The 21,964-nt window shown below is 35.5% G+C and overlaps 1 protein-coding gene across 1 annotated transcript in view; it reads left to right on the forward strand.

The window, feature by feature from the left end:
• rngtt (RNA guanylyltransferase and 5'-phosphatase) overlaps nucleotides 1-21,964 on the forward strand; it is a 128,189-nt gene that overhangs the window by 1,201 nt on the left and 105,024 nt on the right. The window contains exons 2-8 of the mRNA XM_059356476.1: nucleotides 1,467-1,576; nucleotides 1,673-1,776; nucleotides 1,895-1,983; nucleotides 9,232-9,307; nucleotides 11,938-12,190; nucleotides 15,295-15,404; nucleotides 19,119-19,220. Coding sequence (XP_059212459.1) covers nucleotides 1,467-1,576; nucleotides 1,673-1,776; nucleotides 1,895-1,983; nucleotides 9,232-9,307; nucleotides 11,938-12,190; nucleotides 15,295-15,404; nucleotides 19,119-19,220 — 844 coding nt within the window. The remainder of the gene's footprint in view (nucleotides 1-1,466; nucleotides 1,577-1,672; nucleotides 1,777-1,894; nucleotides 1,984-9,231; nucleotides 9,308-11,937; nucleotides 12,191-15,294; nucleotides 15,405-19,118; nucleotides 19,221-21,964) is intronic.

Here is a 21,964-nt window from a genome sequence, read left to right on the forward strand (position 1 = left end):
TTGTGTGGAAAGATGTTAAATTACAATTACAAGTCGCAGCTGAAAGCGGTGGCCCTTTTTAATCCAGAGATATTACTTTAACCCATAAGAACCTATGGTGACACCTGTGTAATAAACACTTTAAATCTTCTATAATCTCCCATATTCAGTTTAATGCTTCACCTTAACTCATTAAATCCCTAAGCGACGTATACTCAACACCCTGGGGTGGCGGTCATGTGACTTTGACAAGAAGTGACTTCTCCAAAATGTGCGTGTGACTGGAAACAGAAATGTGAAAAAGTAGCTAATTTCAAAAAGCTTATTTTAGTTTAAACCCATTTAACAATAATATCTAAAATCGAATCCTTTAATAGGGTTTCCTGTATTGCATTTAACTTGTTCTGACCATATTTCCTGAACAAATTAAAGTCACAATTTTGATATATGTTATGGAGATGCAAACAAAAAGGCAAATTGTTATTTGTTTTTATTTATTATTGATTTTTTAAATTATTATTTTATTACTTAAAGACAAATCTGAAAAATAATTTTAATAAATGTTGTGGAGATGCAAAGAAAAAGGCAAATTTGTGTCTGTGAGCAGAAAATGTGTGTTTTTTTATTTTAAAATAAAAAATATAATAAACATAAATACCATAAACGCCCATTGTAACGTATATGTCACATCTCAGATCTTTGACATTTAGGGGTAGTATTTTTGAAAAAACATTATAAATGTGTTCTATGTGGTCCACCTGGTCTGTGGTATATCCCCCATAATTTTCCCTCGGTTCTTACGGGTTTAATGAGCTACAGTAGACATGCATGGGTCCCAGAAGTTTTTGTGTGTGGATGTTGATCTTCATAGCTTTTCCAACAAATACTATTTGTGTGTTATTTCATGCTCAATTCAACACAATCGCAGCACTTTGTTCCTTCTTGATTTGCTCCTTAACCGGCTCATTTTTAGATTTGATATAATCTGATAAAGTGTGGTAACAGTTGGCACAATTTACACTGTATTTGACTGGGATTTTAGTTCAGTAATACAATTACAGACGGGGCTGAACAATGAATGGCAATATTGCAATTTTAATAACATTTCTAAGTAAAACAGCATTACAACTTTAAACAGAGTACTGCAGTGCTCTAATGATGCCCTGGTTTACTAATCTTGTTCAGCAGATGTAAGAAAACATGTTTATTTGAACCCCAACAAATGGCACATCATTAAGCTTATAGTAGATTTTTTCAGTGAAGAGGGAAATGATATTCCCACATATCGTGAATCATAACACAATCATAATATCTGTCAAAATAAACACAGTATGATTTATTTAACCATATAGTGCAGCTCTTATTACAGATAACATCATCCTGTAAAGAGAAATTAATCAATGCAGTGGGTTGCTGGGGTCCCTACTCAGAGTACAGAGGGTCATACTGATGATCACTGGTTCATTACTTGTTTTTTTCCCTGATAGGAAAATTCCTGCCAATGAAAACGATGTTGGGTCCCAGATATGATGATCAAGTTGCAGAGGAGAACCGGTTTCACCCGAGCATGCTGTCCAACTATTTAAAAAGTCTCAAAGTAAGTGGCTCTGCGGAGACTGAAGTTCTGAGTGACATCTTGAATAAAATTAAACGTGTCTTGCCATGTCTTTTTTTATTTGTGGTTTTTCTTCAGGTGAAAATGGGTTTGCTTGTGGATTTGACGAACACGACGCGTTTTTATGACCGCAACGACATTGAAAAAGAAGGCATTAAATATGTGAAGCTTCAGTGTAAAGGGTATGAGAAAATTACTTTTCTCTGTTTTGAATGTCAAAGCGCATTGTAAATTCTGCTTTTAAAAGTGCCGTATAATGCAGATTGCAGTTAATTTAGCGTTGGTTTCTCTTTTTCGTAGCCACGGAGAATGCCCTTCAAAAGAGACAACTTCGATGTTCATCCGGCTCTGTGAACACTTCATCGAGAAGAATCCCACAGAATTAATAGGTAAGGAAATTACAGCTAATCAACAACTGATTATGTGCACAAGACTTCTAGTTTCAACAGTCAGATGCTTATCTGACCTTCTGTAAACACCTTTTCTTTATATATTTAAGGCTTAAATCCTCTGGAGTTTCTAGAGATATAACATATCAGAATCAAAACTATTTTCACTATGTGCACTGTGTGTGTTTTGTTGTTGAATGTGAAGTCACTGCAATAGTTTATCTTTGTGTTATGTGCATTTGTTTGATTGGTTTAATTGCAGTTTTGCTTATATAACTGGCATTTTTTTTGAAGATTTTTAATTAGTACTGTCTGCTCTGAAAACTTCCACAGGATCAGATTATTTGAGGGATTTTCTGATATAAAGGATGTGAGCAAGGGCTCATTTCTGAGGTCTTTTAATCTAATTAAAACAGTTGATTTAGTCTTAAAATGTAGTGTATTCAGTTTAGTAGTAGGTTATAGATGATATTTCTATACTGACTAAGAGTGAGTGAGGAAAATCAGCATTATTCATCGAGTGAGTGATTGAAGGATTGCATTAGAGTTTAATGGCATTTAATGTTAACATTCAGGACAAGTAAAGCTTCTCCTGTGTCTCTGTGTTTTTAACCAGTAAAGATGAGCTTGATGAAATGTGATGAGTATCACATCTGCTCACAGAATAATATGTAAATATATGAAAACAGCTGGTGCTGTAAATGAGTTTGCACTGTTGGAGCAGCTTTGCCTGGAATATAACTCATTTAGATTTTGTTTTGATGTTGTTGTTTTTCTTTACCAACCCACATTTTTAACTTATTCAACATTCAAGCTTGCATTTATCCCACTCAGTATGAATTGATGTTACTGCCTGAGCACACAAAACCTTGAATCATAAGTAAGAGCACCTGGAGCATCACTGCTGTATTTCTGTAAAAATTACATTAGCACCCTTATTTATGCAGTGAAAACTCATCTTATACTGGCTTCTTTTACATTTTTGAATACCTGGAAGGGTTTCCTGTTGGGTGATCATTATATTTCTATAAGTAGCCTAAAGTCTGCGTTATGCTGTTGAGCAGTGAGCAAAAGTTGCACTAAAGGATGTTGGCCCCTTATTCTACCCTCATGGAGTCTGTTATGACAGTTTAGTCAGAAACATGCACACCAGTAGCCTGCTGTAGGGCTCTGGCAGTGATCCTTCAGTTTTTCCCGACACAAAGGAGTAGATATCAGACCTGCTGCTGGGTTGATGCCCTTCTACGGCCCTGACTGTCCAGCTCTCCTTGTGTAATGGTCGACCTCCTCATATCTCTTTAATGCTCTTGTGACTTTGCTGGGACTCACAGCACGTACGTATGTAGGCCTGTCACAATAACGCATTTTTTAAGACGATATATTTTCCCAGAAACTATCATGATAAATAGGGATGCACGATATTATCTGCATGTTATTGGTATCGGCTGATATGGCTTGAAAATGACCTGTCGGACATCACGGCAATATAATAAAGTGATTAAATAATGTGGAGCACATCACTTCTCTGTTGCACCTTGTTTGTAGCTCATAGAATTTACAGTATAGTCTGAACCCACCTATTTATTTATGTTCTGATTAGGGACTGAAGCTGCTTATATTTTTTGTGATTTTGCAGATTGAGTCGTCACGTATTGGGCTCCTGTTTTAAGTTAAATTTGAATTTAAGCAGCAGTCTGTAAGGTACATGTAGTTTTATTCAATTTGGGTTTAATTGCTGTACAGTTTACAGTTTTCACATGTTCCTAGTGAACACAGGTTATGTTTACTTATTATGTCAATTGGGAAATTGGCCAAGTTTGCCCTGATTGTGGGTATTAGTTGTGCGGGAAAAAAATATCTGTATCGGTAATCGGCTAAATGAGTTGTAAAAAATCGGCATATCGGATATCGGCAAAAAATCCAATATCGTGCATCACTAATGATAAACGATACTATTGCTGTATCGATGTTTTAGTTTTATAATGATATAATAAGTACATCCTTTTCCACAGCAATGAATCTTTAAATCTCAAGAATATTAACCATTGCAAATTAAATTTGGAAAAGAAATATTTAAATATCCTAGATATATAAAACCTAAATAAATAAACTACAACCAAAAGAAACAAAATAGACTTTCAGGCTCTGTTAACAAAACATTGCAATGGGATCATCATTATGTTTTATATATTCTTAAAATTAAAATAACATACAAACAGCTGGAGTGGCTGCTTGGGAAATATATATATATATATGTATGTATATATATACATATGTGTATATATATATGTTTGGCAATTCATACTGCCTGTCAAACATTTGCAGCATTACTTTAAACACAACACAAATAAAACCACACAAAAAGTCACGCATGTAAAGGACAATATATGGAGTCAAGAAAAAAATGATTATGTCCACTTTTATAATTCGATCGATAAGGCGATATAAAAATTATTGTGACAATTATTGTGAGGTATTGATGTGTCATCAGGGAAGAGCAGGACTACCTCTGCAATCTACCGCCTCATGCTACCAGTAGTGACAAGGAAACTAGCACAAAACTAGAAAAAAGAATCAATCAGTCAGGAAGGATAAGGAGAGAGAAACTGTTTGTGGCCACCACATGCAAATACCATTCCGTTTTTGGTGGTTGTCTTGCCTCTCCATTGCAGCTGTTGTCATTTTCATTTGCACGAAAGCAGGTGAAATTGATTCACAATCCCTTATTATCCTTAGATGGACAGATTGATGTCCCTGAAGTTTATCTGACTTGGTGTAACACTGTGACGATTAAGTGTTCCCTTTTTTTTATTACTATGCCAATAAACTGTATTTAGTCTACATGCTACTTTTATTTAAGAGCTAAAGCCTTTTTTTGTACATAAATTATGGAAAAAGCTACAAAATGGACCTTGGAATTAGATTTATTTTGTGAAACTTTGTGTTTATTGTTATATTTGTCCATAGTTTTTGGACTAAACTGTCTTGTTAGTTGCATCACCTGATGTGTCCAGCAGAGAGCAGCCTTACTTTAAAGTTGGACTGTTGCAAATGGATGAAAGGTTGCTTGTTTTATTTAAAAATGTTCAGTCTTCCTTTACAGTATGCTGGTTTTATATTCATATAGTTTCACACCGGACAGCTTCCCAGACTCTCACAGAGTAGCTCCATGTAGCAGCTGGAGGTTAAATAGATCTCTTTCAAAGGTTTAATAAGGAGTCATTCTTAAAAACAGCGAGCACATTTGCACATTTCCAAAAGTGCACAGCCGCCTTACCAACATCGTTATGCAACAAAACCAAACCAGTGTCGTGCAAGTCACTACGTTGTTGGTTTATAAGTGTGGGAGTTTCACTTGAGAAACAACACTCCTCTCCCAGTGAACACTGTGTAGGTGATTTAAAGGTGAAAGGACATCATTACAAGCCTAAACCTGACTAAATACATTTGGTTTAAAATGTAGAATTGTGTAGATGTTTGTGTGTGGGCGGGTTTTTGCACTGTTGTTTGAACTGTGTCGTATTAATAGCTTCATGGAAATACTGTAGTCAAGGCTGCATTTAACATCACTCACTTTATAGTTTTTAATCAGTATGTTAATACGAGGTGGGACATACATTATGTAATGCTGATTGCTCAGTGTTGACAATCTTTATGCAGGTGTAAATGGTTTCCAACACAACTGAGAGACATGCTTAGAAAGTGAACATTGCAACCATTAAAATGATATATTCATCAATATTAACTTATTGAAGATGTTTGTATCAGCTTGAAACTCTGCCAATATGAAACATGAAGTTACTGTGCAGAAACAGTAAGATAGGTTTAATATAATTTAGGAAACAGTCACTAATACATACAGTAGTTTGTCCACCAGAGAGCACTGAAAACTTTATTTGCACAGTTAAACATCCTGCTGAATTTGAACCTTGGTCCCAAAAAACCCCTAAAAATAAATCTAAACAATCTGTATCAGTCAGTCTGTAGTTGAAGTTGGTAACCCAGATTAAGGTTTAAAATGTTTTAGAAAACATTACTTTTTTCCTAATTTTTAGAAGTATTTGTTTCTCTATCCAATTACCAAATAAATATTCAAGTGCTTCATCATTCAAGGGCTGTTCTATTATGGAGGACACAAGCTGCCCCAAAAAAGATAGAAAAGTTAATTGATATGCCATTAAAGGTCCCAAAAATACATCTACCAAAAATAAATGCAGGCATTAATAAATTCAGAAAAATATTTTAAATATTTTTTTATTTTCCCTTTTTAAAATTATTTAATGAATTAATTAATTAGCTTTTTCTTCTTCTGATTTTCTATTTATTTAAGCAAATGTTAAATTAATGTATTTACATTCACACATTTTTTAATTTTTTAAAAACCTTTTTAACTTTAAGTATTTTTGTAAATCTATTTTATTTTAGATTTATTTTTAAAATGATTTATGAATAGTTTATCATTATTATTATTGTTATTATTATTATTATTATTATTATTATTATTATTATTATATTTTCATTTATTTATTTATTTATTATATTCCTGTTTTATTTTCACCCTTATTTATTACCATTTACACATTTTGCTTTTTTAATTGATTTCTATTTGATTTTGGCAGCTCCTGTCCTCCGTATCTAGCAGAACAATACCTTTTTCTCCTTATTTCTGTTTCAGTAACTTCCTCTTACTTCCTTTTCAGTGTCAGAAAGTTAGTTTGTAATAGTATTCCTTTGTGATGTTGTGCCTGAGGGCAGCCTGAGGGATCCTTATCATGGACACATGGATTCAGAGTTGCACTATCACAGTACAGACAGCAGGGAGCTCTCTCATACCTCTATGTAGCATCTAATAACCCTGTCCACATCCGTTCTAACCTACTAACTGCTGCCTGGCTCGTAAATCAAATTGCTCAAACATCAGAGCAGAATGTGTGAATGTCATCTCAGTAATGTCCTGTCTTTAGCCAGCTGGTGATTAGGCTTTGTTGTCTCTGGTACACATGCCCAAATAAGACAGCTGGGCTGGTAAATGTGATCCCCGTCCTCTGACGCTGGTTGGTTTCATCTTCATTAGCGTTGGCGTTGCCGGGCAAACCTCCTTTCCCGGGGAAATATGAGAGTGGGGTGGTTTTATTTTGTGTAGTCTGAACCCTGCTGTGCACCTGCTTGTTTGTTGCACTTCGGTACACAAAAAATATGATCTTGAAGTGGTAAACAGATATGACTAAAATATTCAGTGGGCTTTTTGCTCCCCCAGGGCTTTTTTCACACAAATTCAGTTTGTCTTTTACATTAAAATAAAAAGAAGGATTTCTTTTCCTCCACTTTTTATCCTCTAGAATGTTTCGGCAATATTTTTGTGTGTGTGTGTGTGTGTGTGTGTGTGTGTGTGTGTGTGTGTGTGTGTGTGTGTGTGTGTGTGTCTGTGTGTGTGTCTGTGTGTGTGTGTGTGTGTGTGTGTGTGTGTGTGTGTGTGTGTGTGTGTGTGTGTGAGAACAGGGTTCATACAAAGCCTTTAACTTTTGAAAATGCTTAATTTTAATCACTATGTCTTCAAGGTTTGGGATATGCATGAATTCAAGTATACTTCTTGAAAAATGCTTAATTTTTTTAAACAATCTGGTGTTTCATCTACGCAATCCCTCAAGTAAACTAAAAACTGTTTATAGCTCTAAGTCCCCTGTTTCTCTGGAAATTGGCAAAACATAAAATCACATTTAATGTGAAAAGCTGGTGAAATAATTAAAATGACAATATACAGTACATTGATTGCTGTTGGTATAAAGGAAATCGTTAACTTTACTTCTTGCAGTTGCATATCAATCAAGATGTTTATTTTAAAGGCTCAAAAGTGATTTAATATTTAATCCTGAAAAGCTATGTGAACCCAGTATAAAGGCAGGACCCCCCTCTAAGCTGTGAGTCTCTTTGAGTTGAGTGTGATTTGATGCTCTTGTTTCAAACATAGACATTGACGTCAGAGGGAAACACACCAGATGAATTTGCAGATACTGACTCACATTATGTTACTTTATATCGATCGCGTGTAGGTGCAGGAGCCTAGATCGGGAGAAAAGATGTTTATGATGTGCGTATTTTATCATTACATAAGAGAAGGGCTGTATTGAGTGTCTTTTTTTGAACATTTGAAGCTTCTGTTGAGGTTGTTGAGTGAAGCTTTGAAGTCTTTAATCTTAATTTAAGGTGTCGTCACCCTAAAAAGACATTCAAAGTCTTTTGAACAAAATCCTCTTTTGACAATATATACCCCCATTTTACCCATCGCTGTATTGGCAGCAGTTGCAATCGTGTTTCATCAACAAATTCTATGTGCATTTTAAAGATTCAGATGAAAAATCTTGATGGAAACACCAACATTTGATACATCTTTTAAAAAATTGTGCATACAAGTTTTTAGACTCGCTTGAAATGTTTTTTGTCTTTTTTTGAAAGATAGTTAATGTGCTAAATGGGAGATGGAAACGCTTTTTCTGAACAAGTTGTGATGTATCGAACATTTAAGTTATATGACTGATCAGTTGTTTCCGAGCTGACATGAAAGACTTCAACATCAATTATAAGTTGCCCAATGGAATTAAATTCCTGAAGACTTCTCTCCATTTTCTCTCATGGGTGGCCAAAGTTGTCAAATAAGCAACCTCTTTTTTTATTGTTGTTTTTCCTCTGCTGCAAAATCTCTTCTTGTTCTACTGTTTAACTGATGGAATAGCCTACACCAATACATTACACTGCCATCTTCTGGCGAAAATATGTTCATGCGGCTTTGTTTATTTGCTCTAAACCAGTTGATGGAAACGTCTATAATTCACATTTTCTTTAATGCGAAATTTCAAAATTTTGCTTCAAAATTACCTTCAACTTTACTGGAAACACGGCTATAGTTGTTTTTGAAATCCTTTTATCAACCATTAAAAAAAATACTTCCATTAGAAAAACACGTTTTGAATGTTTGGAATTATTACACCTCTATTTTATTCCAGTCAATTTTGAATTTTGGTCTGAATAATATAAGTGTAGCCAAGTATAAAATACAGAGTTTAAACAGAATGAGTAGACGTGCAAGAGAGAAAACTCTGCCACATTTGAATGTTAATTTAGAATTTGAATGTCAATGGTATGATTGAAGCTTCAAACTATTTTGGTGCAGCCATATCTCAGTGTTTGCTAAATGCTTGAGATTCAATTTAAATGGAAATTTCTTCTCTTTTCACCTTTTTCCCCCTGAAGGTGTTCACTGCACGCATGGCTTCAACCGGACAGGCTTTCTGATGTGTGCGTACCTGGTGGAGAAGATGGACTGGAGGTAAGCTGACCCACTTTGATCTCTCTCACCGCTGGGAGAGAAGTTACACAATCAAACATTTACCCTGCTTTTCAAATCTCCCAGCCCTGTCACTGTTTTTTAGCTGATAATCTCGTCTCCTCCCGATAGTTTCTGTATGTGTGTCGGGTTGAGAAGTTGCACTGTCAGTTCAAATCAACGCAGGCTTCACAAAAGGAGGCGGCTGGTTAGCGGTGACCGAGCTCGTCACCCCGTGGCAGAGGTGTTAAATAATTAACAGCAGCTGAGCCGAGAGGGGAGGGGGGGGAGGGGGGAGGGGGGGTAAAGGATGTGTCTTTAGTCGGAGGTGGAGCAGCAGTCTGAGGAGGCAGAATCCCTGGAAGCTGTCGACATGTGGGCAGGATAAAACCCTCCCACCGCCCACTACTTCCTGTCTAATGAATATTCTCAAAGCATTTACAGCCCTCGCTCACTATCATGCAATGGAACATCATTTAACTATGACGTGATGAAAACTGGTACATTTTTGGTCACATGAAGTAAAGATTTTTTTTAATTTCTGAAAATTGTGACAAATGGCCATCACCATTTCCTCGAGCCAAGCGTAATATCTTACCCGGTGTGGAAAAACAAAGCTTAAAATTGTGAAATTTCTGTCAAAATCAATTTATTCTACATGTCTCATTTAAAACATAGCCAAAAATATACTGTTTGGAAAAACTAGATCCTGCTAAAAACATTTAATTCTGCCCCCCTCAGAGACACTGTGAAGCCATGATTGATTCTGCTGAGACGAACGGTCACGTGACAAATAATCACTGAGAATGTGTTTACACAGAGCAGAGAGGAGAGGACAGGAGAGGTTGGAAGTAGAGGTTGTAAAAATCCAAATAGTTCAATATGTATAGCATGTGTAGACTCAATTTTTTTCAATATCCATGACACATGAAAATTGTTGTAATAAAAAAAAATTGATCAGAGATTCAACTTGCGTTTTTTAATTTTCTTAATGACGGCATATGGCATTATAACTATGTTATTCTGCACAAAATACCTTTTTGAGTTGTTCCCACTTCTAGCCAGGATTGTGCTGATTCCATAGAGCTGCAGGATTTAGATATTTTAGGTATATCTTATATATTGCAGTGAAATAAAAGGCCACAATGAGTAAAATGAAAAAAAAACCTGCTTGGGGATTCAGAGGGTTAAAAACCTGAAAGACTCCATTTAGAGCTAAAACAATGAGTCAATTAAGATAACTGGCAACTACTTTGCCAAATGCCATTTGTTTAAGCTTCTCCATTGCTAGGAATTGTGTTCACTGTTTGTCAATTGTATGCAATGTAACTGAGCTGATCGGACTAGAAATATCTCCTGTTGTCAAGCAGAATCTAAAGTTCGTCCTGTTTTTACTCAAGTATTACCTGACTTTTTATGGTAATGATTGTATCTGGCATGAGTCAAACCCTCAGGTGTAAACAGGGAAACTGGCTGGTGAAAAACTTTAGATTTTGATTTCTAAACGCATGAAAATATAAATGAAACACTATTAATTTGTTTTTCTTGGACATGTGATGATGGTATAAGCGGGTTAATTCGCTTTGAGGTGTCCATGGACTCTGACCCGCCCTTGGCTCCGCAGAGTCCATTAGTTCCTGATACCTCATTAGGCATTAACCATGACTTATTGTATATTTTATTGTGTTATATTTTATTCATTCTTTCAACTTGAACTATTTTATATTTAGAACGTGATTTACTTGTGTGATCTTCATGTTTCTTTCTTCATACATGTTTAATGAGTATTGTCGGAGGGCTGCCTACAACTACTCCTCTGTAATTGTTGTTCATATCAGAGCCTGACAGATATATCGGTTGACTGATATAATTGCCCGTTATTGGCTTATCAAAGGCATATCTGTATCGGTTTACATACTGTCCGATATGTGCTGTTATGAAATCTTTTTTTACACAACACATAATGCAGCAAATGTTGCTTGGTGTTTTTTTTTAGAAATGGTGTTATCTATTAATTTTTTTTATTTTTTTTTAAATCTTCAGCAATTGAGTGAAACTGGACAGTAATTTTGTTTATTTAGCTATTTATTTATTAGCTTTATTTTCTCAGTTATCATTCATAGAATTTGCTGGCAATGTTATACATTGTTTGTATAAGGTATAAAATATAGTAAAAAATGTTTGAGAAAATCAGTGCAGAATCCATATAAAAAGATTTATTTTCATTCCAGATGAAAAAATCACTATATCGGCTATCATATCGTTTATCTATAAATTTCCTCCTTTAAAATCGGTCTTGCCATTGTTCTCAAAAATCCCATATCGGTCAGGCTCTAGTGCGTATGATGAATAATGGACTATAACTTGGATTTACTTCATGTAAAACATGTAAAACATTTTCAAATTTGAGACCCTGAAAATGTTTCAATATTTTGAATTTTTGAATTTTTTCTGAATTTTTTTTAAACTTAACAGTTTATCTTTTTCTGTAGCCCTTTAACTGTCTTTTAACAAACTGATCAAATATAAACTACACCAGACAGGACATGAAAACAGTATTAAAAACCACACTAAAAATCAGAAACTACAGCTCTTTAAAACATTCTCTGTGTGTGTTTTCTGCCTCTTATCAGCGTCGAAGCAGCCGTGGCTGCGTTCTCCCAGGCCCGGGCCCCGGGGATCTACAAGGGAGAGTACCTCAAAGAGCTTTTCCGTCGATACGGTGACGAGGAGGACGCGCCCGCCGCCCCCGCGCTCCCTGATTGGTGCTTCGACGACGACGAAGACGGAGAAGTGGATGACGACGGCAACGCTGTCAGCCAGGAGTCGGGCCCCAGCTCCTCTGGGTCGGCGCCTGGCAAACGAAAGAAGGAGAAACTAAAACTGGTAAGACTTCCGGGGAGCTCCAGGAAATGGACTGTTAAGTAGAAAACGGTTCCTCTCTGCATGACACGAACGTCATGCTGGGTGATGGAGGGTCTCTAGAGTGGAAATGATGAAGCTTTAATGTTGCATGTACGTAATATCCCAGTAAATTTGATGTGAACGTGACACTAGGGCTGGGTGATATATCGGTATAAAAGATATATCGATATATTTTTAAATGTGATATGGAATTAAATCATATCACGTATATTGATATAGTTCAATTTTTTTTCTTTCTATATAAATGCTGCCCTTACTAGGGTTTGTCATATTTAGTTATTTTGTAATGTTCATTATTCTTTTCTTATATAAATATATTTATTTCGGGAAGAGATTGGCCTATTTTATTTCATAGGCTATATTTATGTTGGAATTTTTTTAAATTTAGATATGCACTTTATGGAGCTTTGATTTGAAAAAAAAGAAAGCTGCTCCTGTTAAATAAAAAAGTTTCAGTAAAACTAGTAAGTAACATTTGCTCTCACTTTGCGTTAAAAATATCAGGATATATATCGTATATCGATATTCAGCCTAAATATATGGGGATATGACTTTTGGTCCATATCGCCCAGCCCTACGTGACACTTTCCGTCCCTTCCACAGCTGTCAAACGTATAATTTTGATCATATAAAAGCCGCCTCCCTGCCGTTATGTAAAGCTACAGGTGAAATTAGAAACCATGAATCATCTCCAGTTGCATATAATTAGATTTCCTTCTGTTTACATTCAGCCGATGCTCTCATGGAGGCTAATTGGGTTGTTAAAAGAAGCTTAACTTCAACTGGCATCGCAAACATTTCAAGCAGTCGGCGAAGAGCCAGTGGAAAGTGTTGAAACCCTGAATTAAATCTGTTTGTACTACTTAGTTATATCAAAATACCAACCCTGAGTATTTATTTATCACTGTTATTGCACAGAGCTCACTGAAGACCTGAATCAAGGCAAATATAATGAAAGAGTTATGCAGCAGACAGATCCAGAGGGAAGAAGCCCGAGGAGAGCGCCGCAGCAGTAACTCTCGCAGACTGTCGTTAAGAAATCTGTCTCTTGGTTGACTGGACCGCCTCACAATCAGACTGGTTTGCAGCCAGTTGGCGGTTCAGAAAAGAAACGTCATAAAACCTATTCAGAGAAAAGATGGCCCGTCATAAAGGCGAACAAAGTCTGTGAAGCTTTAGGCCATCGTCACTGCTCAGAGTCATAAAATCTGCCTGGATGAAACACTTTTGAGTTATGATCTGAAAAGTTGAGACCCTGCTCTGCTATTCTGCACAGTGCACACTTATTAATCAGAGATGTATTCTGAGGAGAGGAGAAAATGTGGCCTAAGTTTGAGTTGGGAAAGTTTTTAAAGCTTGAGGTTCTACCTCAAACTTTAAAAACTGACTGAGGAGTCAAAGGAATCAGACATCTCTCCTCCGCAGTTTGTTTGAATCTTTAAAGAAGGAGGATTAATAAACATGTTGTGGCTACTTTATAAGGTACACCTGTACACTCTAGTTTAATCCGGTACAACCTTTCTGCTATAAAGTTTTTTTTATGATGCCTGAAAGTTGAGGTTTTTTCTTTTTTTTCTTTTTTCGCACTGTCATAGAGGTGTTAATTCAATTATATTTTCTGGCGTTGTGGTCATAGTTAGTGGTGGTATTGTCAAACACCAGGACAAAAAGTTAGAAACACCTCAAAATAATGTAATCCAGTACACCACTGCAAACTCACTGCAACCTCAATAATAAATCAATAAATATAATAATGTACAAATTCCTAACATTGCTCACAAAAAACTGTTAAAAGGGACGGGCGCAGAATCAGAATTTGAGTTTGTGACAAATGATCCATTCAAGGACGGTTGTTCAAGTTGAAACTCCTACGATAATGCCCGTTGTTACATTTTTGTTCTATGATAAACAGTGTATTTTGGGTGTTTTTAATGTTTTATTTTTTATTTTTTCTATTTTAATTTTTAAATTAATTTTTAAAAATTTTAAATTTTTAAATGTGTTTTTTAAATTTTTAAATTTAATTTATTACTTTTAATGTTAATTATTATTTTATTAGTTTTATTTTTTTTCTTTACAGATAAAAATATATAAATATACAAATATAAATTAAACTTTATTTAAATGTATATGTTATTAAAGGAAATGTACTTTCCCCATTACTTCTGTGGTTCAGGGGGTAAAAGGGATTAGGGTTAAGATTTGGAAAATTGATTAATATTTGATAATTAATGATCAGTACTGAAGTTGGTTAAGATATTTAACTTGGAAAAAGTGAAAAATAATATTAGTATATGATATGACTCAATATTACAGCTTTGTTCCTATAAGGACATTACAGCAACCTTTTTAAACAGGATGCAAAAAAAACAAAAAACTTTTGCTTGTGCCTTGAATTTTGAATTTGTGCAATTTATTCCGGTTTAGTTGTCAGAGCTTATTATTAACCCTCATGCCTGAACGTCAAACCTCAAGATTAATATGACCTAAATGGCGTTTCCTCTTCTCTCCGGATCCTCTCATACTTAAGCATGTTCACTAATGGCACTTGGGGTGACGTATATTATCATGCCACCTCTGTTTCAGGTCTAACTGGGGTATATTATCATAATGTTCCAGTTAACGAGACTCGTCTGCAGAATGAGGGAGAAAAGGTCGTGTCAAAAGAGGAATAGGTGCGATTAGGAAATGAGGTGAATCATTCTAAGTAGAAAGAGGAGAGCGATAGATGTCGTCTGTGTTTCTCTTAAAGCAGACAAACGATTTCTGCATAAACAGGAGTGCAAGGGTGAAGGCACTGAGAGAGGAAACGGCTTCCTGGGAGATGAAGCAGAGGATCGAGGGTTTATTAAGGTGGATGCATAAAATAATTAGAATAACTGGATGTATAATGTGTCTACCTGTTGTCTCCGCACACAGGGATTCAGAAAGCAGAGAAGCAGCTGCTCGAGAAGTATCTCAGGGATTTAAAATGTTTTTCTTGTATGTGTAGGAGGGTATGAGTGTCTCTTTAAATTCAGTCCAAGTTCAACCTTGTGTTTTTCTTCTTTTTTTTCCCCTCCCAGGGTGCAGTATTCCTTGAAGGCATCTCGGTGAAAGGCGTCACACAGGTCACCACGCAACCCAAACTCGGAGAGATGCAAAGAATGTGTCAGGGGATGGCCGAGTGGGAAAAGTAAGCACATCCCTTTTACCCTCCTCACACGCCTCTGGGAGGCTGTGTGGGTCCCTGCGTACACATATATGTGGGCGTGCTGGGCTGTGTTGTGAGTGACTCATTTGTCGTAAATCAGCTTTTTTTTTTTTGACACTTTCAGACAGTTGGCAGAGTCAGGAATAGATATTTATTTTCTGGAGAAATATGCTGCTGTAGCTTTTTTTTCTTTTTTCAAAGAAGTTGCAGAGAGTTAGCTCTGCTGCTGCGTCCTGTCACAGCAGCAGGAACAGTCCACGCTCTTATTACCATTTCCTGCTGTTTCCAAAGTTGTTGTTCTACCTATAAGGGATCCTATCTGCTTCTGCAATGAGCAGTGTGTGGGGTGACATGATACTTATTAACTATACTTTCTTGCTGTACATGTAACATGATGTGTTAGTTGTTTTATTCAAGTAATCAGTATTTACCGGTAATTGCATTTTCAAACTAGAAAATTTCCTCTGGGGGAAATTTTGAAAGGGCCACGGGGGCTACTGCCGGTGTGTGTGTACACTATGATGAGATTCTTCAGAGATTTCAAACAATTAATACTAGTAATGTTATGATACTATATAATATACAAGGAGCACACCTACAACAAACATTCCTCTTCAAGTATTTATTTATACAGCAACCTATGACCTTTAACCTCAAAATGTGTGTGTGTGTGAAACATTTGTATCTGGAGGAGTGTGCGCGCTTACGCGCGCATATGTGTGTGTGTGTGTGTGTGCGCTTGCGTGCGTGCGTGTATCTTTAACTGTTATGACATTAAATGACCAGTGTGTGTGTGCGTGCGTGCGTGTATCTTTAACTGATATTACATTAAATGACCAGTGTGTGTGTGTGTGTGCTTGCGTGCGTGCGTGTATCTTTAACTGTTATTACATTAAATGACCAGTGTGTGTGTGTGCGTGCGTGTATCTTTAACTGATATTACATTAAATGACCAGTGTGTGTGTGTGCGTGCGTGTATCTTTAACTGATATTACATTAAATGACCAGTGTGTGTGTGTGTGTGCTTGCGTGCGTGCGTGTATCTTTAACTGTTATTACATTAAATGACCAGTGTGTGTGTGTGCGTGCGTGTATCTTTAACTGATATTACATTAAATGACCAGTGTGTGTGTGCGTGCGTGTATCTTTAACTGTTATTACATTAAATGACCAGTATGTGTGTGCGTGCGTGTATCTTTAACTGTTATTACATTAAATGACCAGTGTGTGTGTGTGTGCGTGTATCTTTAACTGTTATTACATTAAATGACCAGTGTGTGTGTGTGTGCCTGCGTGTATCTGTAACTGTAATCACATCAAATCATCAAAGCGTTGGGGTCGACCAATCAGAGCAGAGCAATCAACGGAATTAACAGCTGTGGAATCTTCTGGTAGAGTGAAAGCAGCCAGAGGTGGGCAGAGTGAAATTTCTGGCCTCGAACAGAAAGCAATTTTGGCAAAACCATAATACCTATCATTGATCCGACTTCACTTTGAGCGTCCTGAGTTCTTCCTGAACCTCTACATATGTTTTTTTTTTAAGAAAAATGAAAAAATAGCTTTGTTAGAGCGATCTAAAAGAACAGTTAAATCTCACTTTTTCCGAAATCTTCCTGCGTTTTTAATATGGGACCCAATGAGGCTGTTGGTGGTTTTGGTGGCGCATCTTTGCGTCGTATGCCCAAACTATAACTCTGACAGCTTTACCAGAGGATTGTGAGTGAGAAGACAAATTTTCCTACATTTCTATGTATAAATTATTTCTGTAGAGTGGAATTTGCGGCTTGGAGTGCAGTTTTCAAATTTATTTTTTGACAGTTTTACCTCTCCCTCTACACTCTGAGCGATGACATCACACACTCTGACACGAACATTCCGTGCAATACACACCCATTATAATCTCAGAATTTCTCCAAAAATGATCATGGTCATTGAACAGGGATTGATAAAAAACTATATGACCTATCGAAACGCAAAGTAATACACCAATACACAAGACTTGTGTCTACTGTTTAAAGTTTAAATGGAGTCTCTAGGTGAAATTATGCCGGAGAAGTAGACGTCTGAAAATCTTCAATTAATGTTCTTTTTTGCTCATTTTCTTTCGGCCGTCCCATTCATTTCAATGCAAAATTTTGGGCAGTTTTTGTTGAATCATAAAATAAATCAGCTGAAATAAATAAATAAATGTGGCATTATAAAAAAACTTCCCCTTAGATAAATAAATGTGGAATTATGAAATTAATGCACGGAAACAAATAAATGTGGAATTATAAATAAAGTCCCCTGAAATAAATGTATGTGCAATTATTACATAAAGTCTCCTAAAGTTAATAAATGTGCAGGGAGGTTTTCAGTTTTGGTAAAGCAAAAGTAATCGGAGTTACTTTTTTTTTTTTTTTTTTGGCAACATAACAAGGCACTTTTTAAGCTAATGTTATCCAATGCTGGTTATTAGATCAACATGTAGTTATTTATCTAGTAAGTATGAGCACATGTGACTTTTCACATTGACTTCTGCAGAGGGATTTTTTGGGCCGGCATGCATAAAACTCTTGGTCTTAATATGGTCCTAAAGTTTAACTCTGGCGTCAAAAAATCTAAGGACAGTGCAAGACATAAAAGGTTTTTATGAAGCAGCTAAAAGTAACTTTAGTAAAGTGTAAGTGCAGTTCCTGTTCCTGCAGACTGCAGTGACTTTTAAGCACTCAGAGTGCACTTTAGGACCAAAGTGCTGGCTTGTTTCAGTTGGGTATAGTTTGCAGTCCATTTGAAGCTGGCACACAATACGGCACATGCAGCGTGTGCCAGCTTAAATTGCTCACAAAATGGCAGATTACCAATAAATAATGCGGACAATTAAAACATTTTTCACAGAGCTTATCTCGACTAAATCCAAACAGAACAGGTACACATACAAAACTGTAAAAAGATGCAATTAAAATACATCACAGCATTGCAAACTGCTCCACTTTGATTATTAGTGGATTCAGCTTCATACCCGTCACCTCATTTATAGCACTAGAAACTGAATCTGAATTTCATTATTATTTTTTTTTTGTTAGTTCAACTTTGTTAATTGTATTGAAATTGAATAGGTATAGCATAATTTGAAATGGAATTCATTACTTTAGTTTTGAACTGAATTCCGATAAAGTTTAAACTTTATGTAATATTATAAAATTGAATTTGGTGGCTCTGAAACTTCCATTTATTTTAATTTAATTAAAATAAGGATTACAGAGACACACATCTGGTTGTTGAGGAAAAGCAATCAAAGTGGGTTTTTTAAAATTATTTTACAATCAATTCTATCAGTGACAAGTCAGAAAAAAGTAAATATAAATAAAATAAATAAACATCTGTATTGTATGTTTACCATCAGTCAATCGCTGACCCTTTTTTCAATAAAAAAATTAAATAAATAGCTAACAGTATTTCTAAATCACCCCAAGCAACATTTTCTGCATTATATGCTTTGTAAAAAAATAAAAAATAAATTACACTGGTGTGTATTGGACAATATGCACGCAGATACTGATAGATTCCCATATTCCTTTTAATAGGTCAGACTGATGAACTGGATACTGGTGAGGGTTAGGCAGGAAATGGATTATTTGCAGAAGTCGTTACAGTCTGAATAAATGTCAGTTAGAAGCACAAAATATAAGATGTGTGTGTCCGTTGTTGTTGCAGGTCTGGTTTTCCTGGCGCTCAGCCCGTCTCCATGGACAGACAAAACCTTCGGTTCCTGGAACAGAATCCATACAAAGTCAGCTGGAAGGCTGATGGCACACGGTAGGTCCATTGTTCATGGCTTTTCTTTACAATAAATGACTCCCGATCTACAGGTATCGCTGTTTGTGTCTCTGATTGGACTGATTGGTTCCTCTACCCATTCATTAGGCTTCCTTGAAGAGTCAATACTTATACAGGGAGTTGTGTCCCTGATGAAATGTCCATCCATTCTGTCTATCAGAGGTGTTAATTTACCTTTCTGGCTTGTTAGTGAAACCTGAGAGGAATGCCAGCATGACTTCAGTTTCTCATTACATTTTAATTACTCCACATTCATATAGCTAATCAACCTGAGTGCTCATTTAACGGTGGAGATGTGGACTGTGGAAGTGTAAAATGGTTTCTCTGATTCTATGGAATATGATTTTAGTCGATATTAAATGGGTACTTTTCACAGTGCATTTTTTATAATATATTATATTAACCACGCCCCATTAATTTAAAAAAGAGGAAATGGTAATAAAGACTTAAATGAATGTAACATTAGGAAATAAATTAATCTTTAATAAATTAATATGTAATAATGAAAGAAATCAACTGAATTAAATAAGTTAATTATGAAATGTAAGTTCTCTGAAATAAATTGTGGATTGTGGATTTATGAAGTAAAAGGCCGCTAAAATAAATTATAAATAAATGTGTAATTATGAAATATAAATTCATCGAAATAAATTAATGTGTAATTATGGAATATATCACCTAAAATACATAAATAAATGTGTGATTATACAACTTAAAGTCTCCTGAAATAAATAAATGTGAAATTATGAAATGCAAATTCCCTGAAAGAAATAAAAATGGTCCTTTTTAAAAAAAAAAAAACATTTTGTAAATGAAAACTTATTTATTAATTTATTATTTATTGAACTATGTTGACTCATTTATATATTCATGTTTACATTTATTGAGATATGCATTGCCTTATATATTTTCTTAAGGATTTATTTTCTGAGCCATACTTATTTATTCTATGGCCATATTTATTTGTTTATTTACTATTGATCAAGGTGGCATCCATATGATGGAGCCACATACTAAACAGGAGGATCATGTCCACTGTGTAATAAGAAATACAATAAGGAGTTTTTTCTTTCCTGTCACATTTCAGGGTGAATTTGTTATTTTCTCTTGCTTCTGGCTCTGCTGCCAAAAGCTAGTGTGGAGGGGGAAATGGGTTTTAGTATTCCAGTAGTCTCCTGTGAAGCACAGTGTCTCTCACCGGTGCAAATGTGCAGTGTGCTGGTGAATATTTAATGACTGCAGTCAATTTCAGAATTGTACATATCGGTGCTTTAATTTACCTGCAAGAGTGAGAGCAGCAGAGTGCACATTTGGCCCCTGCCCAAGATGCTGCAGGTGTGTGTAAACGACCGCTATCATCTGCAAATACTTAACAGTGTTGTTGGAAAGTTTTCCTCTTGAAAGTGTACAAAGAGTGATGCTGAGCTCCTCCTCGCCAGCTCAGAGCTCTTGTCCTTCACCTCCATCTCCCTCTGGCTACTTGAAGAGACTATGAGTAGTGGCACCTTATTTCTTCAGTCATGAGAAACAGACAGACACACAACACAGTATGCTAGGTATGAGTCATCACTCAACTGCAGGACATGTATTTTGTTCAGAAAATGACAGTGGTGGAGGAAGAATTCAGAACATTTACTCAAGTAAAAGTAGTACTACCACAAAATCTTGCAGTGAAAATGTAACTTAAGTTAAAGTATGTCATTATAATCAAGAAATTGTATGTAACGTATATTTAAAAAAATGTCCACTTTGACTGTTATGCTATTATATTTTGTATAATTAGATTATTATTACTCATCCATTAATTTAAAAGTATGATTTTCAATATTTTAGCTGGTTGAGGTGGAGCTCAATTTGAACTAATTGATTATTATTTGAATCATTATGGATTAATCTGCTAATTGTTTTCTCCAATAATCAGTTAATTGTTTAGCAAAAATAGTAATGCCGTCAAAATTATAATTCATAATATATTATAATTGTGATGGCATTACTTACTATTTTTGCTAAATCTTTTTTGTGTTTTTTTTTCTCCAATCAAAAAAATAAATATTTTTTCTCATGTCAATTGATATATTTGATCAATTATTTTTTATAAAAAAAATTCCTATCAATTGTATAAACTGTAAAAACTTTAAAATGATTAAAAATAAATGAATAAATAAAATTTATTACAAATCTTTTCTGTTATTTTCTGAATGTAATAATATTGTGAAGTAACTAAAGCTGTCTGAATCTTAATTTTTTATGAGGTAAAAAGTAAAATATTTCCCTCATAAATGTAGTGGAATAGAAGTATAAATTGGCTTGAAAAATAAGACTAAGTACAATTACCTCAAATCCGTTGTTAAGTAAAATACTACAGTGTTGTTATGCTTCACTCAGGGGGCCCATATTTTAATAAAGATTTGGAGTTTAGCTGAATGGTGATGGCTTGTTGTCTCGCTCTGTTGTAGCCCATCTGTTACACAACCAGGACCACCCACCAGAACAATTTAGTCTCACTAGAACATATTGTGCTTGAGTCTAATTTAGAGCGACTAATTTATTTAGCCTAAGTGTAATTCAATCAGTGCCCGCCGTGCGTGTGTGTTACATTAGAGATGACAGGGTCTTGGTACACTAAGTGAATTCATACCTCCTCCTGCATGGACTCAATCTTTCTTGAAAACATGAAACTCTTCAGCCATTATCATGCATTATGTTAGTGAAGTCCTTAGTCA

The sequence above is a fragment of the Centropristis striata genome, chromosome 18, assembly GCF_030273125.1.
Source record: "Centropristis striata isolate RG_2023a ecotype Rhode Island chromosome 18, C.striata_1.0, whole genome shotgun sequence".
Classification (NCBI taxonomy): Eukaryota; Metazoa; Chordata; class Actinopteri; order Perciformes; family Serranidae; genus Centropristis; species Centropristis striata.